The following is a 19,284-nucleotide window of genomic DNA, read 5'->3' on the forward strand; positions in this document are numbered from 1 at the left end:
TTGGTGTCATCAGCAAACTTGGTGAGGGTTCACTTGATCCCACTGTCCATGTCTTCTACAAAGATGTGAAACAACAGCAGTTCCAGTACTGACCCCTGCGGAACACCACTTTACACCAGTCTCCACTTGGACATTGAGCCCTTGACCACAACTCAGGTGGTTGCTCCTTATCCAGCAAGTGGTCCTTCTGTCAAATCCATGTCCCTCCAACTTTGAGACAAGGATGTCATGTGGGACAGTGTTAAAGGCTTTGCATCATAATCTACTGCTTTCTTTAAAGGAATATTACTGACATTTGTCTGGCAATCACTGTTAAGTAGGTTCATGCCTTCTGTAAAAATTTTAGCCAAGATGTGAAAGTGAGGGCAGGCACCTGCTTTGACACAGCAGCTCCCTAGTCTCTTCATTTAATCATATGTCAGTTCAGTCTACTATTTGCAGATGAACACTATTTTCCATTTTTTTAAAAGCAAAGAACTAATGAGAGAGATTAAGTAAAAAAGTAACTAAGTTTATACAGCACAACTACAGTTTTATATTTATTGCAGTCTTAACTGAGTAGTAGAGCTCAATTTGTTTCAGAAGTATATGCCTCAAATATTTCTTTACATTCAGAAATTATAATACTTAATCCATTTGCATACCTTTTTCATATTTCCTTTCCAAAATTATTTGGTGAATTAGTTTCAAAAGAGAATTCTCTGGTGAAGTAATGAAGCAAAAACTTTGGGCTATTTGCAGAGTGTATGTTTGAAGCTTGAGATTGCAAGAGTTCCTGTGCATAGCATATCATATTTCTGCCTTAGTTATGAAATAGAAGGAAAGCATATTAGCTGTATGGACAATTAAAATCTTTTGAATTTTGAATGGCTCATACACTGAACTGAAAACAACAAACCCGTTCCAATTTGCAGGTGGTCATTTTGATAAAAAAGCTGGAGAAAGCTGTGACTGTTCAAATATTTGTCAAGGTTAAGAAAATTAAATTCTTCTTAGGTTCTTCTTGAGGTTATTTCTTTCCTCTGGCAATATTGGGCTTAAGTCTGGGCTGCAAATGGGAGATAGATGTGAAAAGTTGCATTGCAGATGACAGAACCATGCCTTTGTTCAGACTTGGAACCGGTTATTTGATTTGAAAAACACACAAATAATGCCTTTCAGTAAACAGGGCTGCTCAAAGTGAGCAAAATCATGGAGACCCGAAAAAATCAGAAGGCTGCTTCTGCATGTAAAAACAATTTTCCAGGTGGAAATCTTTTAGTCTCCCTGCAGCTCTGCTTTGATTTTGAACTTTGTACTCAGACTAGGGCTGAGCGATATTGCTTGCTTTCACCTGTCAGTCCTTCTGAAGAGCTTGTCCTCCAGAAATTCCAGCTTCAGCAAGTGGTACATCCCAGGATTTGGAGCAAGCCAAGACCAAGCTTGTGCTTCTGAAATGGATTTTTGAAGCTGCAAAATAACAGGGCTAGACTTGAAAACCCCCATGGATTTTTCTAGCTATTGCCATGCAGAAAAAGCAGTTCAGTAACCAAGAGTTAAACATGAGAAGCAGCTGGAGAAAAAAGCAAGGAAGAGAGTAGGTTGGCTAGCTGCTGGGGGTAGTGGGGTGAAAAGCCACAGAATGGTGTGCCCACTGGTGGATTGATGGTGGTGGGTCTGCACCATGGTCCCTGAAACTTGTGTATTTGGGTAGCTGAGCTGAGTGCTGCTAGCAGTGTGGCTGTGGCAACGTAGAGCTTGGAGAGGGCCACCACCCTGTCTGAAAAAGGTATATTTTTTCTTGCAGTTTCTGAGTAAAGGCTAAGTAGCAGCTGTGGTACAGACATACTGTGTATGCCTAGTGGCCTTTATTTGCCTGGCAATGTAGTGCGCACTCCTTGTTACAGAAACTCCCTTGCTTTGCGGGAGAGCGGCGTGTGGTAACTGCTGTGTTCCTCAAAGGGAAGTGCAAGACCAAATTGGGTTTTCGAGTGGGAAAGTGAGGGAGAAAGCAAGTTTTAGTCTGGAGGGCACTGTGCTGCCTCTATGACTTGTAACATTTGAGGGTACTAAATAGAAACCATGTTATACCACATTCTGTTGTGCACCAGTGTAATTAAACACTAGCCTTGATAAGGAAATAAGTTCCAGTGAAGCAAATAGATTGCTTATTTATGCTTTAAAGCCAATCTTCATTAACCAACATACACACGCAAACTGAGATGAAAGATGAAAACAACATAACAGTAAATGGCTAGGCAAGAAAGTGACTCTGCTGCATTTATTTCTCAACCTGAGAATGTGGGGGACCATCAGCGACCCTGAAAATCCATGCTACAGGCTTCAGTGATTACCTCCCTCCCAGAGCAGGAGCATAAGGAGTCGTCAGCTGCAAGCTACACCTGTAGCCACATTAATATGACAGGAAGTTAAATGTAGTTTCTGCTATTGGTCATGTCCAGCTTGGGAAGACATTACCTTTAGAAACATGTTGATGAATGATAGTTGGTGGTTTTCAGGAGGTTTTATATGTGTATGTGTGTATATCGATCTCTATATAGCTATGTCTGTATCTTTTTATTCTTCCAGAAAAGAAGCAGCTGATTTCTACGTAGACCATCAATCAAAACCTTTTTACAAGTAGGTATATCAGTTTCAGCTTGACATGCACTAAGCTTATTTATTGAATGCACAGGATTCATTTACCATATTTGGTACTGCAGGACCATGGGAAAATCAGAACTTGTCTTAGTTGAGTGGAGCCCTTTGCAAAGTATGCACCCTGTTCACCTTCCTTCAGGGACAGACCCTTATTTTGGTTATCCAAGGCTTCAACTCACAGTCTTTACAGCTTGATGATATCAGGGGAATGTCTTTGGTCTCTCAGAAGTGAAAATGCTCCTAGCAATCTGAAACTTCAAAGCCAAGGGAAGGAGCATCTTCAGGATCAGGGTGGAGCTTGCAGGTAATGAGAATTAGGGGGGAACACATAGCTGTGAGAATTCATTTGGTAGCAAGTATCCCAAATCATAAGTAACTGAAAGGATAGTGCATGGGGTAGTTGTTTACTTTACTGCTACTCTTGGACAAAACACCAAACTTCCATGATGCTAGACTGCTCCACCTGACATGAAAAACCTTAGTCTTTCCATAATTGACTGGATTGATGCTTGTGACCCAGAGATTGTGTCGTTTCTACTTTACCTGAAAGTCCAAACAAACAACTTTCTTTTCCTCCCTCTGGATTATTTGGCAGTCTACCTCTTTTAGGAAGAAGGTGAAGCTCTACCTTGTGTTTTTCAGCCATGTTGAAACCTGGGTTTGCACTTACTTGGTCAAAAGACCTGTTTTTGGTACTGTCATGAAGTGCTTGAGTATTAGGATCTGCCAGCTGCTCTCCTGCAACAGCAACTAGTGTATTGTGGGTCCAAACTCAATCCCTTCACAGAGACATGGCCCCAGGCTATTCTGGCCAGTTGGAGGTCAGAGGAAGGTTTAGAATTGCTTTTTCTTTGCTCAGTAAGCCTACTTGAATATGTTGATCAATAAGCAATAATTTTGCCTGTAGTGTTATTTCACAGATGTCTATCTACACTAATAGTAATCAACCGAGGAACTATAGCTTTTGTCCACTCTGAAGTGCCTGTCTCCCATCCTACAGTCCTATTGGCTACATTTTCTGTATAGGATTTTTCTCTAAATTAGAAACAAATAGTTATAAAGCATTACAAATCTAAGAAAACAAGAACCTTCAAGACAGTGAAATGTAAAATCTCTGACTCATTTATATTTAGCATTGTATTACTTGTATTTAAATTCAGATTTAATTTGGAAGTTCTCTAGTCAATGTAAGTCTAGTGAATAGTAGGGAAAAATAGCAATTCTACTTGTTTGGAAAAGAATATTTTTCATATTAAATAATTAATTTTTTAAAAAAATTATTTAATATTAAGGATTAGTCTGCATAGTAAGCAGTATTGTAGAAATTGCATTTTTCTTGGGTGTATGTATGTCCAAGCCATTTAACTGTGTCCTAAACAAGCATTCTCTGACCAACAGAACCTGAGTCCTAATAGCTTTTCCCTGTCTAGTTTCTCTATGTTAATGTAACTTTTCATAGTTTTAATATCGATCCTTTAGCAAAGAACTTGTAGGAGTTCTCTTCTTGCCTACTGCTCATTGCATAAATGGTCATTAGGAAGAAGGTGGTTGGAGAAGCACACACATCCACAGTTATAATTCTGTAAAGCTCTTTTTTTAAGAAAGTAATACAAAAAGCATTGAGTCAACTTTTCCCTTTGTTGGTTCTGTTCAGACTACACAGTGAAAAATCAGGCTTGTTGGTATACATGTTTTATAAAGATATAGAATTATAGTTATGGTGTTTTATTTTGTTTTTAAGTAGAACATTCGTTTTTCCAATTTTGAGTGGTTGTTTTCTGTGTAACTGGAGGTGGTCAGGACAGGGGGCAGGCTGCTCCTGACAATCTCTTCTCCTTACTCAGATCCGTCTCATTAAAATAGTTGACTTCTGCTTGTGCCAGGATGTGATAACTTACTTTGGGATTAAGTCCCCTCTCCCCCACAAACTTTCCAAATCTTGCTTTTCCCTTCTCTCCCACTTTGGATTTTGTCTGGGCAAAATCCATGGGAGAGATCCATGGGGCAGTGGAGCAACCCATCCTGACAGCAGTGCTGAAGTTGTGTCAGTGGGGAGTACACACAGGACATGTGTGAGGATCCTGAAATCCTGCTGTGCAGAAGAGATATGCTTAGGAATTGTTCCTGTCAGACAAATGGTTGACAGGTTGTCTTTCACTGTTGCCAGTACTGATCTTTTAAAAATTATTTTGAAATCTAATATACTGCACAGTAGATTTAGTGAGTTTGTATTGTCTGGTTCTTTTTCTACAGCCATAATAAGGGAATGTGTGCACATGACCTAGTCCAACTGCCTCCTTAAATCAGAGACAACTTCAAAGTTATATCAGGTTGCTCAAGGCCTTTCAGAGTTCAGTTCTGGGCATCTCCACTGGATCATATGTTTTTTGTTGTTTTTAATTTGTAGCATGGATCATCATGTGCTCTTCCCATTTTGCAGTGAGCTTCTCCAGTTTATAACAAGTGGTCCCATTGTTGCTATGGAAATCTTAGGAGATGATGCAGTTTGTAAATGGAAAACATTACTGGGGCCAGCAAACTCTGCAGTGGCTCAGACTGATGCACCAGACAGCATTAGAGCGAACTTCGGACACGATGGCCTAAGAAATGCAGCTCATGGCCCAGATTCAGTTGCTTCAGCTGCACAAGTAAGTTTTTGACTGTTTGTTGCCTGAGGTTTGTTTTTACTTTATCTGGTAACAGTTGAGTCAGGAATTCCTCATTTTTTTACCCACTTGAGTTCAGAACTAGTTTAGATATTCTTCATGGGTCCTTTTTAGCATGGAAACATAAACTGTTTGAAAACAGAAATCTTGTTTATCTCTGTCACAGAAGGGGAACCTTGGGCAGTTTGATCAGGAGAGCGTGCCTGGTCATTTTTAATGTCTTCTGTACATCATAAACACTAATTGCATAGTCTGCATAATCTACCTATAGACTACTAATGTTGGTCATAAAAAGAAAGGGATTAAACAATTATATCAGTTTGTGCCCTCCTGTGTTTCACTTATCTGTTCTTCTCCACAGTCCTCACTAATCCTCTGTCTGCAGCCAACTGTTGTCATTATTCAGAATGAATAATTATGAAGACAGGCAATGTTGTATTGCTTTGTGTTTTGAGAGGTAATACTGTGGGCCTGGCTTTGAGGACCTCGGTTCTTTTTTGCTTGGTTTGCAGTGTGTCTTTCCTTAGTGCTAAGAAAAAGCCCTGAGACTGAGTGACAGATATTACTAGCGTTTCTACTGAGGTGACTATTTGTGCACATTGTTGTGGGGTAGACATGCTGATAAATGATGGCAAGAATAAAGTTTACCTCATGATCGATTGGTGTTGTGCTGTGATATCTTAGCTCTAGACCAGTGGGGAAAAGATACCAGCTGTTGCTTCCTTGATCCTAGTCTTTCCTCTATTTGAATTGGAACAGCTGCAGTAGCACAGCTGGAGAGAGACCTGCCCCAAAATACCTAATAAGCTGACAAGTACTGTATGCTAGAAAATACGTGTAGAGATTATATCCTGGTGGTGAGGGCAGAGTTGGTCGGCCTCTTCTTCTGGCTGGCTGTTAGGCTGTATAGCTTAGCAAGCTAACTGCAAAGCGGTGGTTTTCTGCTGGGCAAGCATTCATCTTTCTTATCTGCACCATGCCTGGGCTACTGGATCCTCTACGTGTGCCTGTGGTTTTGACAAGAAATTATATGCTGGACCTGAAGAACATTTTCTGCTGGCAGACTTGATGAAGATGGTACATAGTCAGAAGGAGCTTGGATTAAATTGATCGTTTCTGATAAAGGAGAACTTTAGTCAGAAAAGTCTTTGTAGTTCTGGTTAAATAGCTACGTCTTCATATACAAGGGTGAAAGCTTCTCTTTGTTCCTGTGTACTGCCATGACAACTGTTCCAGCTTTTGAACTAAGGGTGTAGGAAAGAGTATCTATTAGCATAAAATTTTGATTAGGTGCATATGTATGTGCTTTGGCTTAAGTTTGTTGTTCTTACATTTCATTATTTTTGAAATGCTGTTTGAAGGCCCCATTCATCTGTAGTATTTTGATGACTCTGGGATTATTTTACTGATTTTTTGCAGGTATCTGCATCTTTTATGGTGTTACTGATACCAGTCTTCAACAAATCAATCAAAATTGTGAATTTAATACTCCTGTGCCTATTCTAATTTAGTAGGCCCAGTATTATATGGCTGTATAGCAGTTGCCATGGAAACTAGTTGGCTGCACCTTGCAGAAGCTTTGCTGAAAAGAAATAAATATAAGTGTAGGGGCGCTTTGTGCTGAAGTAGAGTTTTAACTATGATACTAACTTTAGGCTTCGTAATTATAAGGATCCTGAGAAAGAAGAAAAGCAACCAGATGTGCAGAGGCATGCAATTATACAGGACGTGAGAAAGATAAGGAGAAACTGAGAGAAATTTATTAGCACAACTAAGTTATTTTAGAGGTTGTGTTGACATAGCTTCGAAGGTTACGTTCCCAGGATTGAAAGTAGCCAGTAGTGATTTTGTTATTAAGAATTTTGAATTATTGTATCCAATCAGTAGCTGCCAAATCTGAAAGAGCTCTGTATAAAAGCATGTGCGCAACACACAATAAATGGCTTACACTTTCATCATAATTGGCTCGTCTGGGTGGTGTCCAAGAACTTCGCGCGCTGACTGCAAAGAGCCCCTCGCGCTGATTACTAAGAACTCTGCCGGTCGACTACAATAAGATAAAGGGACCTAAATGAGCTCTTCTGAAGGAAAACCAGAGTCCCAGCCACATCTAATGAATGTACTGAACACTTATAGTAGAAGACTGAATTGTTCCTTTGGAGGCTAAATGACAAGTGAAAGCATGTCTCTGGTATACTTTAAGCTGGTGTCTCTCTGCAGGCCAAATTTTGGAATTTGTTTACATCAGGAATAAAGGGAAAGGAAAATAATTTTTTTTTTTAAGGCTTCACTTGGTTTTAGTTTGGCATTTCATTATCTTAGTCCTTCAGCATTATTTAGTTCCCTTTTATGATTTTTAATGGATAAGACAAATTGTTAAACATTGTAAATATTTTGCTGCATTTTCCTGGCTTCTTTTAGAGTAAACATTAGTTAACAGAGTGGGACAAGGACTTCGGAACATGCAGCATTTTAACAGTAGAAGGATGTAGGTAATGAACCCTTTTGTCTCAGATACGTCCACTTAAAATGTGGATCATTTGCTAGGAGAAAAACAAAAAAAAACCTTTTCCCTTCTATTGAAAGATCCATTAGTTTGATTTGTATAATTGTTTAAGTAAGGATCACAGGAATCATCAGAGTGCTATGAGCTAAAGACTGGAAGATAGCAAAGTCTATTCCATCTGTATTGAGCTAGTAAATTAAATGACACAATTCCAGGAAATGGCACTGCTACTGTTATACAGGAAAAAGTCAGATGGATTCAGTAGTAGTATCTCCAGGATATTATTATTTCTATTAAATAGAAATTCATCCATTCTCTTACTGAATTTGACCAATAGGTCTGAAATGGAATCTGTGTTTCAAGCATTTGACTAATGTTTATTGGCAGGTTGTGTCATGTATGTGAATAGTTGGTATGGAAAAAGTGTGAAGCTGGCAATCAACAGAGAGAAAATATCCCTGAGGAAAGAAGCTTGTCTGTCAAGCTCGTGCCAGTATGTATAGTCTAAGACCCAAGCTATATGATATCTGAAGAGTGATGGTGGGAAGAAAGGATGTGGCTGGAGGCGAAGAGGTTCTTTTGATTCATCCCAGAAATAAGAGCAATTGAGTCCATCAGCTTCAATTCACTAAGATTAAAAAAAGAAAAAATAGGGTCAATAAGGCATGAGGAGTGAGTCAACAATATTAGACAAAGTTTAGCTGTTTATGACAAAAAAGGAAAAAAAAAGTTGTAAATAAATGGGGTGGAGGTCAGTTTTGTACCTGGAAAGAAAACATACTGAGAAATGGATGGTATTTGCGTTTTTGCTCATATAGTGGAAAAGATTATGTGATAAGAGGGAAGATATATATTATATACATATGGGAGTGGATTTGGGAAAGATACTGAGGAAAGAGAGAGAAATCAGGAAGCTGGGAACACCTTTACCAAATGATTGTGGCAGCAGCATTTTGAATGCTCTGAACAGTAATGGATTGCATTGTGGAATTGAAAAGACGGACATTGCAAGAAATATTCAAATAATGGTTTTATGATTGTAGGAATGGTGCCACAGAAGGAAAGATATACTTGGGAGAATATTATAGGGGAAAAGTATTTGTAGCACAAAAATCTATAATTAACTTTTGCGTTCTGTGACTATGGATACTTCAGATGTTGTTACTTTTGGTGAAAGCTGATGTATGCAGCTAGATCAAACTAAAATGTATTCAATTACAATTGTTTTCAGGAGCTGGAGTTGTTCTTTCCCTCCAGTGGAGGTCGCGGACCAGTCAACAGTGCAAAATTCACGAACTGTACTTGTTGCATTATTAAGCCTCATGCAGTTAATGAAGGTAAGCAATGCAGGTAGTGGAGATGGAAACAGTGTGTCCTTCATTGTATCCATGATCATTCCTATGCCCTTTTTTGGGAGAATGAGGCTGCAAGAGCACAGGATATATTTCATAGTACATGCAAAAGTATGCAAATACCTTGTCTTTCGTACACCTTTAGTATTTCTGCAGTTCAGTTCCATGAAGAGTGGGTCATGTGCTTTCCATGTGGATGCTTGTTAATTTCAGAGTAAGAAGTGAGAGGTGAAAAAAAATACAATAAAAATATACATGAGATTTGATGAATCTTACTGTGACAGCTTACAGTGTCCTTGCTCCTGTCTGCGCACTACACTCATCTGCTGAAGGGTAACATCCTCATGGCAGAGTGAAGTCAGGACACTTGGCCATATTGTGTGGCCCTCTGCTCACTCAGTAACACATTATGTTAAACCTATTCACAAAGGGAGATCTGTGCTGGTATGAATCTTGTTTTGCTGAATGCAGTGGGGATGGAAAGTAGAAGAGGCTTATTCACTCCATGAAGTGAGCCAAAGACCTAAAGCATTTGTCAGACTCCATGATGCTTTCTGTGCTGGAGAATGCCCTGTGAGCTCACTGTATGAGTATTGGAAATGTTTAATACCCAACTGTTACCATGCAAAAATCATCTCACTTTTGCATCCTGTACTTAGATACAGGATTATGTGTAGGATCAGTGAGTACAATAAAATATTTTGGCTCTGGCACTGCAACAGTATTTTTCAGTGCAGAATAATATTGCCATGTGAGAGCACTGAGATTTTTTCTTAGTAAGATGCAGAGCACACTGCAGCATTTTAATCACTTCTCTGTGGATAGCAGAAATGGAAACAGCGGAAGTGGCCGTAGCAGTTTCCAGGCCTTTCACACCTCAAGTGAGATGTCTGGAGAGCTTGCTGGAAAAAAAAAAGGCTTTCACAAGAAAGAGTCTCGCGCTCACTGCTGATAATATGCCTGTTATCTCTTTGAGGTATCTGCTACTGATAAGTCTGCCGTGCAGCAAAGACAGAGTGATGTTCCCTTTACAGAAATATGGGCAGCTGTTGGGACTATGATCTTACCTAGCTAAATGTTTGCAGAGGATAAACTTTTCCATGATGGGATTGTTAGGATCCTTAATTTGATTGTGAAAATAGCAAAGGGGATGGCTTGGGCTGTGCTTTCTTATACTTATGAGGTATAACTTATAACTATACTTAAGGTATAACTTATATTACATCTTGGGGCTCAGACTCTCTCTTAGTGAGCTCAAGTTGTCCCTTCCTACTTTTAATTGTCTTCATTTCTGTAGATTTCATGATGCCCTGTCTGTTACTTACTTTTTTTTCTCTTGAACTTCTCAGAATTTTTCTGAATCACTAAAGGACAAATTCTGGCCCTGTTTGCAGTCCCTTCTGGGAGTATGAGTGTCTGGGGAAGGTGGGGGTAGTGAGAGAGAAAGAGGTAGGGGTATAGACAAACAGAAAATGTAAGTGCATACCCAGCTTTGCAATGTGACTACTAGAAAGACTGGACTAAAGCTGACCATAGTATCTACTCTATAGTCCTTTTTCTCACACTACAGAGGGCTGGAAAGGCAGACCACAGCTGCCAAACGGCAACTAAAATTTGAAAGACAAAGTGTGCTTTTTGTGAACGTTCTCCATCCATACAGCTTTGATTACTACCCTCAACAGAACGAAGAAATAAAAACTGAATTTTCTAAGTCAGCAAAGCGTTTTATCAATTCTAAATTAATATCAAGAATGATATAGTTCAGGGACTGCTATACTTCTACCTTACTAAACTCCGTTGTTTCTGCCTATTCTCTTGTTACTTTGGATGTTTCAAAAGCCACAGGTGCTGCAGCTCTTAAAGAGATTATAAGACTGAGGTGGTCTTGTAAAACTTTCCAGAAATTTGGCTTCTGACAGGAAATTTGGCTTCTGACAGGAAATTTGGCTTAGGGAAGGGAAGAGCCACTGTAGCTGGGCCGTGGCCTCCCTCTTTTGCTGACACCACCGGTGTGCCTTCATATTGTGACTGGACTGGTACCAGTCTGCAGCAGGAGGCAAGATGAATGCTTACTCACAAGGGCTGCAGGAACTCTCTGACATCAGCCCAGTGGGCTGGGAGTGTCACAGGGGTGAGGATTTGGGTTTCTTAGCCTGTCCTCTTCTGTCTTGCTTTGTCTTTCTCATATTCTCATTCAGCCTATTTTTGTGAGTAACAACAGAGGTATCACTGAGTGGCACCTCTTTTGGTCTTCTTATGAAGCACTTTGCATCATCACAGTTGGAAGGACCATGTACAACAGAGAGCTGTGCGCTAGCTTTGCAACAGTTTTCAGAAGTCTAAATTCTGAGATTACTCTCTCATAACTAAACAGCCCATTTTGAAGTTGAAGGCACATAGCCTTTACCTCCTATAAATGTTAAAGCTCTTTAAATTTTGAGCATGCTGTGTATCCAGTGGCAGACTGTCTCTGTGGAAATGCCACCATTCCTCCTTCTCTGTGCGGACTGCTTTGGAATCAGGGAATATTGTGCTGAAGGGTTTAAGGGGGACCAAACAATCTGCTCAGGAGAACTCCCAGCTGCTTGTCTGAAATAGGCAGACAAGAAGGGAGAAGCCTGGCTTTAGGAATTAGAGAGCAGAGACACAGTAGTGGAGCAGGTTGGCCCCATGGGGTTGTGCATTTTGTAGGCAGAAAGTTTGAGAAAGGAAGGGCGTCGCGATTTGTGACAGAGCAGGGAGACCCTGCTCATCTCATCTCATCTCATCTCATCTCATCTCATCTCATCTCATCTCATCTCTCTTTTAACACAACTGTTAGCAACGATATTCAGTGATAACCTGAGACAGTCTGGTTATGCCAGCAACATCTCCTGTATCTCAGTCAAAGTAGGTGCTATAGCAACTAGTGAGCTGCCCTTTTGGCAAAATTGCATGTAGGAGACTGCATGGTCTTAAAATAAAGAATTTACCCTTAGCAACAGTGCTTCTAGCTGTGGCTGTCCATCCTGCTGTTTCTGATGGGGAGAGTGTAAATGGAAACACAGCAGCTGGAGAGAAAAGGAAATCCTCTGTGTCTGTCAGTGTGAGAAGGTGGTTTGGCAGAGGCCTGGAAAGGAATTTATGTGGGTCAAAGCAGCAGAGCCTCTTATGCATTGCAGATTTGATTTGGGCTCCAAAAATTTTCAGTATCAAGTATCTAAAAATAAACCTTTTTGCCATTTCCCTTGTGCTGCTGAGGCTTTGAACTTGATTATCTAATTACCATGAATATAATCTCCTCATTACACATGTACAATTGCGTGAAGTTTCACTTACATGCTTGAGCTTATACAGAGCTTTAGTCTTTATTTATGGAGAAACATTTGATGGAATTTGTGATTTGAATTTTCCTTTCCAGTCCTTTTCCTAGTGTTTCTTTCTCCTCCAGAGTCCCTTTCATAACGGATTCTTAGAAGGAAAAATCTTCCCTTTTTTTATCCTGCAAGATGGTTTGCTTTAACCACAGCTGTAAGCTAGGAAGCTTTTCAGCAAGTTTACCTTGCTGTCAAAAGGCTGGATCTAATCTCTAGTTTACACTGGTTAATTCTCGGGCAGAGTCCTTTCTTAGAAACTGACTTTGATTACCGTAGAGGGTTTATAGAGTTCCTATCCAGTGACAAAGCAGTGGAAAATCACTGCTGGTTTTATCTCTGGCCTTGCTGACCCTCTCCTGACAGGCATACAGAAACATCTGTTGCTAGGCAGCCTCAGCAGCAGCCCCCCGACCACCTGCAGCAGGACCTGGCGCAGCGCTCACACACATGATAAGTCCTGTAAGGGACAGTACCAAAAGTGTCTGCCAGGCTCTAGAGGAACCCTGAGGCCTGATAAAGGGTGTCAGGGGAGTTATGCAAAGTTTAACTTCAGCTGTCTAGGGTGCTGGCAATGCTGGAGGGGTGGTATCACTGGCCCTCTAGGAACATGTATCATACACACCTCTTAAAGAAGTAAGGCAGTAGCTATTTTGTCAGTCTGGTGTCAGTGTAATGTCTTCTGTGGAGGATCACAGATGGGAAAACAGCTGGGAAGGCCATTGAAGGCAACACAGCCTAGTGCTCTGGACTAGACAGCTTTAGCCCAGTCTCTAGTGGCTATCTGGAAAGTTGGCAATGATGAGATGGCTGTATTTTAACCCTGAAGAGGATTTGCAAGAGCTGTCCAGTTCCTCATTATCAGGAGCTTAAAGAACGCAAAAGCAACCTGATGCTACTCTGTGCAGACTTGTTCTGACCAGGGATGTGTCGGTGAGACACGATGTGGTTTGACCCCTCTGGAGTCTGCCATGCTTTTCAGTGTCTTTTACCTTCCTCCTTCTCTTTTGAGACCAGTTGTCAGTAGAGGAGGATGGTAACTAGTAAGCACAGCTCCTCAGTGTGTTGATTAGGGTTGTAAGGCTCAATTGTTTAATAATTGTAGAGTTTTAGTGTGGATCTTGTGTTCTGTAACCCACTTGCTGCTTCTTGTGCTTGGAGATTCTGATAATTCAGATACAACGTCACAGTTGCAATCATTTAGACATTATCTTTCTGTAATTCCCCTCATGTCCTCCCCATCTGGAGGTATTAACAGTAGTGCTCAGAAACCAAAATTGTAAATGCACCAAAATGGATGAACTTCAGTTTAATGCCCAGAGGACAGATATGACTCGACTGTTTCGTTGGCAGAAATAGCACCTTGTAGATCACTGGGTGGGATTAACTTTAATGTATTTATGTGTAACAGTTTAGTCATGTTTGCTGCAGGAATTAGAATTTGGTATTTCATGACTGGTTTAAAGCATCTTTGATGTGGCTTTTACTTAATTCCTTTGAAAAACAATCAGGGAAAAAATGATGAAAGTAATGATGATCAGGCTATAAAGGCTGAGGTCAGAAGTTTGTTATATTTCACATTTTGTAATTAGGTTACGGCACAGAGCTCGAGAGGTGAAATCCTGCCTTCCTTTTCCGCACTCCCAAGCTGAGACATGGGCTCTCCTGAATTCACAGTTTTGTCAAAACCAAATCTGGGGCTAGAACTGTGCCATGAACTTGAAAAGCAGAACTGCTAGTCAGGAATTCATTGGACCTGATGCAAACTGAAAGCCCTGCCTGGAGGTAAGGAAGCATCTGTGGTCTTGAGGGCTCCTAGAGGGCTCACTGGCTACCCAGACAAGTTTGCTCTCCTAGTATGTGTTAAGCTTGAGATTTTGTTCTAATGTTGCTGATAAGTTAAACCCTGGTCCCTCTTTTGTAATAAAAATAATAATAATTACAGTGCTGTCTTCCACATTATTCTTCAACTAAAATTTAAGTCTCATAGAAAACAAAAGGAGCCAGGTGTGGGTTCTTCCCATGTCGGAAAGATATTCTGTGGAAATGTGGTTTTAGACCTGTTCTGGGTAGATGATAAATCTTACAGAGCTCCCCTATCTTAGCTTAATACCTACTGGACTGCTTTAGAAATTCATAGACCTTTATATTGATCAACAAAATGCTGCATGACAAGTAACCATAAGAATCATATTTCCTTATTTATGTGAAGACTTAGAAAAATTTTAATTGAGGCAGTAGTTCCAAGCAGAGACAAACCTAACTTTGACAAAAAGAATACCAAGGGCAGTAGTTCGGTCTCAAGTAGGTACAGAAAAAGGTTTTACTTATGTAGGATCTCAAATGAAGCTACTTTACAAGAGAGTGGGGAGAGAAGGACTAAAATTTTAGTAGATTTTTTTGTCTGACTGAAAACAACTGAAGAGCTGTTTCTGACATGCAATATACTTGTTTCTCTTGGAAAGAGAAAAGGCATCACTGTGAAAATGTCCGATTGACCTCTGTAGTGTGCTAAGTATAGTTTCATGTATTTAGGAAAAGAAATAAGCTGGAAAAGAGGATGGGATAGAAGAGGTGCAAATCTGTCACCATTCTCAGGACTAGGTATCTGTATCGTTGTTTTTTATGATGATGATTTGTATTAATTAGATAAGATTTTTAGAAATTGTAAAGTCTGGAATCCAATTTTTTTTTTTCACCCTGGTTTTTTAGACATAAGTTTGAGTAACTCCTTATTTTGGTTTTCAGTAAATTTAGGAGTAGAACAAGGTTTTCAGAAAGCTGTTTTCTCATACTTGAGAAAAAATGAGGAAGGCAGTTTTCCCATAAGTACTCTGAAATTATGTCTTCTGAACTTTTCTTTGTAACTTGTCTGCAAGGTTGAGTACAAAGGGGCATCTTGATACATTTAACAATTAGAAATCTGAAAGGAACTATTTGAAGATAAAATCTGTAAATGGAAGAAAAAGTAGGATGAACACAAATCTCTGCAGATGCTTCAAAGAAGTACAGTGGATCGTTTGAGATGTGACCTCTGGATATGCCCACATATAACACGGCAATCTCAGTGCTCCAGTCATGTGAAAAGCATTACGCTTTCAGATGAAGGAGTTTTTTTGCAGGTGGATTTGCCCAGGCGGAAGATGTATTTATGCAAAATTAAATGCACTTTATTTCTTATGTTTTCCTTTAATAGATTATATATAGGATCTTGAAATGTTTGGTGGTCATGGGTTTTTGTTTGTTTGTTTTTGTTCTCTTTAGAGTATGTAGGAAAAAGTGATTAAAATAAAAGCAACCTACTTTACTGCTTTGTCAGTGTTTTTTAGAAAAAAATTTGTCTTTCATGAAAACAGTAGTCCATCCACTTCCACCTGTGGTTTAAATTCTTTGCTGTAGTTTTAATGATGGATATTCCTTGCTTGGGATGTTTGTTTTTGAAACCAAGCGTATGTTGTTTCTTGATTATTTCCTGCATAAAGTTTTAGCAATTTGGCATTGGCTTCCCAGCTTAGACTGACTTTGGATTTCAGTGGCTAGTGGGGAAGTGGCATTTATTTTTTTGAAGTATGGAAAATATATTTTACATTTGAATTGATTAAGGTAGAGGAAGGTAGAGGAGGAGGTGAACTGAATCTGGAAATCCTTTCTGACAGTTTGAGACTGGAAGGAAGAGAAGGAGGTATACTTCAGAGATAAAAAACAGGTCACATGGCACAGACAGTCCTTACTGAAGCTCATAAGTATCCTCCTACTACTGGAAAGAGGGTTTCCTGATAGTATTCAGTTGACTGATATTAGTGGTGCTCCTGTTGCTGAAAATCATCTCTGTGCTGGGATGATGGTGTTAATTTAAAAAAAAAAAAAACATTAGGAATGAGTGTTTTAGTACTGCATTTTGGGATATTCATTCTTAAAGGGTTAGAGAAAAGTGAATTCTAAGAGTGGTCTGGGGAATTTCAGGCTAATGAAATGTCTTTCATACCAAGGAAACTGACTAATCAAGGGTCTATAATTTCATTTAAACCACGTAGGTAGTAGTGATATGATGCACATTTACCAGCATATCTTTTTTGAAGGAAAACATGCTTTATTGATCTCTGAATTCTCTAAGCATTCCTCCCATAAAGGAAGGTAAAACTGAGCCAGATAGTCTAATTCACTTGAATATCGGTGCCTTCGTCAAAGTCCCTTGCTGTTAGGAAATCAACATTTTCCTTTGTTAAAGTAATGCATATGTTTAGATCTGTGCAGCATAGGCGTCAGCATAGGCGTCTGCATAGCTTTAAGTGTTTTCGTGAGCGTTGGACTGGACATGAACACATCAAATTAAAAGGGCTTTACAGGTAAAATCTCATCACCCATTGTTGGGCCAGTTCTTGACAATATTGTCATTAATGACTCGCATGGGGAAGAACTGAGCATGCTTGCAGTTTTTGCAGATGGTACCAAGCACCTGCTGCAGTTTTGGAGGATGTGATTAGAATTCAGAACATTTCTGATGAACTGCAGAAGTGAAGTAACATGAAGAAGATGAAACTGGATATAAATAACTGCATAGCATTACCATGGAGGAGGGAAAATAAATTCACAAATACAAAATAGAGAAGAACTGGAAGGGTATCAGTGAAAAGTCTGCAGAGAAACGGTTGGAATAGTGACATATCATAAGCACAGTCAGTGGTCACAGTGTGGGACACACTTAGTCTAGGGGTTTTTTTCAGTAACTGGTTTTGCTCAATGCTGGTGAGAACCCAATATGTGTACCATGTCCAGTTTTTGGGCACTCTGTTCCAAAAATAACATAATCAACTGAAAGCAAAAAGAATAAGTGATTTAGTGAATGAAAACTTGATGAAAACTTGAAAGGTTTAATTTATTTAACCTGAGATGGAGAAGATTGGGCTATGCAGCTTTCTATATGTAAATTTGGAAAATATGTGCATATTTACTAATTTAGATGAAAGAAGATTTAATCTAATCATTAATGAAACTTCAAAGTATATCACTGGCCTGATATCTGGGGATATAATGGAGCCTTTGTTACCAGAAGTTTCTGAGAACATTTTAGAAAAATTTAAAAAATGCAGCCATGCATACTCTTAACTTCACTGTACCTTGGAGCAAAAGATAAATATCTTGAGGTCTCTTCTCTTACTGCCCTTTTCAAATCAGAGCATGAGTAGAAAGGAAGGGTATTGGGTCTGAAAAGAGCCAAGACACAGAATATAGGAATATGTGATAATCTTTTGACAAGTTGAAAATAAATTATAGAGTTTACAGTATGTTTACTATTGGTCTAGGACAGTGAGTTGGTAAGTCTTCCACTGGAAATGGAATATAAAATTAGTAAAGACTGGAGCAGATTATAGGGGATCTCCTGAGGGTTTTAACCTCCAGAGTTAAGTTAGTTGACAGTGCAGTAGTAGATTAAAGTAATTGTTCATAACTGTGGGCTAATGCACAATACAAGGCATAATTTTAACCATTTCCACTCTGTAACTGTAACCATTAATGAAAAGTCCCATTCACAGTGTTCAGTAGGAATAACCAGAAAAAAGAAAGAAATATTAGTAAGCATACAAATGGTTTGAATTATAATACTGAATGCCATCATATAATCCAGTGGTACAGTCTCAACTAAAATAACATGTTTAGTTTTGTTCACACTCAGGAAATAAACAAAAGTAAATTAAAATTGTTTAGCCATAGAAACACTGTCCTGTCTAGAGTGATTGACCATATTCTTTTCAAGTGAATAAAAATCAGAGTGGATGTGCTAAGGGATAATTAAGAGCTTGAAAGAAGGGATAATTAACAGCTTGAAAGAATGAATGTTGTTTGTAAAGATTTTCGCCAGTTGACAGAGTTCTCCATAAATATCTGTTAAGCTGCTCTTCAAACTTCTTAAGGTTCTTCTTTAATACAATGCCCAGAGAGAAATGAGGAATGATGGAAAATCTTGGATTCTGTCACTATGAACAATATTCTCTCATCATGTCCCCACATGTTCCTCTTTATCTTCTGTCTGCATTCACTTGTCTTTTTTCCCCCCTCATGGTTAGGCTGCATAGCTTTTGAGCTCCCCTTCTCCTTTCTGTTGGCCCAGTGTGTGTCACTCGGGAGACTCACTGTCCTTCTGTGACTCACTTCTTTGTGCTCCGGAGTGCAAATACAAAAATGACTCGTTATCCTTTTCATACAGTACATAGTGAGGCTGGGAAGATCAGTAGCTGCAGATTATCACTATGGCTAAACTTTTGGAGAGTCTAGAAATGGTGTATTTATGTTGCATAGTAAGAATGCCTAGGGTTGCGTTATTTCTAAGTAGAAAAAGTTTTCTTTTTAGGTTTAGATAAACCGTGTTCTTCAGGGGATGGGTTGATCATCTGATGGGAAGAAGTGCACTTTTTGAGAAGGACATCTGTCAGCTTCCTACTACACAGTGTTTTGCAATGCTGTCTGAAACAAAGGTTAGTGAGAACTTCAACTAAAATACATTGCAGGAGGGCCCAGCTCTGAGTCACACTATTTCCTCTTTTGCAATTCAACAAGGACTTTGCTCGGAGTCAAGCGTGATTGTGATTCTCTGGAGTTTTGGGACAGGACCTTAGTGCTTGGCAATAAGGAATCAGACAATTTCATTATACTGTGAAGCAAAATTGCATTTTAAAATGTCAGAAACATAAATGAAATTAAATTACTACTTATAGTTAGTGGTACCTTAAGGAGCTGGTGCCAGTTACTTGTAGAAATATGTTATTGGA

The 19,284-nt window shown here is 39.4% G+C and overlaps 1 protein-coding gene across 1 annotated transcript in view; it reads left to right on the forward strand.

Annotated features, from left to right (window-relative positions):
• Window positions 1–2,568: 2,568 nt before the first annotated feature.
• The window catches only part of NME7 (NME/NM23 family member 7), a gene marked incomplete at its 5' end in the record, with an annotated part of 59,358 nt that continues 42,642 nt past the window's right edge, over window positions 2,569–19,284 (forward strand). The window contains 3 exons of the mRNA XM_010078904.1: window positions 2,569–2,619; window positions 5,081–5,288; window positions 9,044–9,149. Coding sequence (XP_010077206.1) covers window positions 2,569–2,619; window positions 5,081–5,288; window positions 9,044–9,149 — 365 coding nt within the window. The remainder of the gene's footprint in view (window positions 2,620–5,080; window positions 5,289–9,043; window positions 9,150–19,284) is intronic.

This window comes from Pterocles gutturalis, unplaced genomic scaffold (assembly GCF_000699245.1).
Source record: "Pterocles gutturalis isolate BGI_N339 unplaced genomic scaffold, ASM69924v1 scaffold18258, whole genome shotgun sequence".
NCBI lineage: Eukaryota > Metazoa > Chordata > Aves > Pterocliformes > Pteroclidae > Pterocles > Pterocles gutturalis.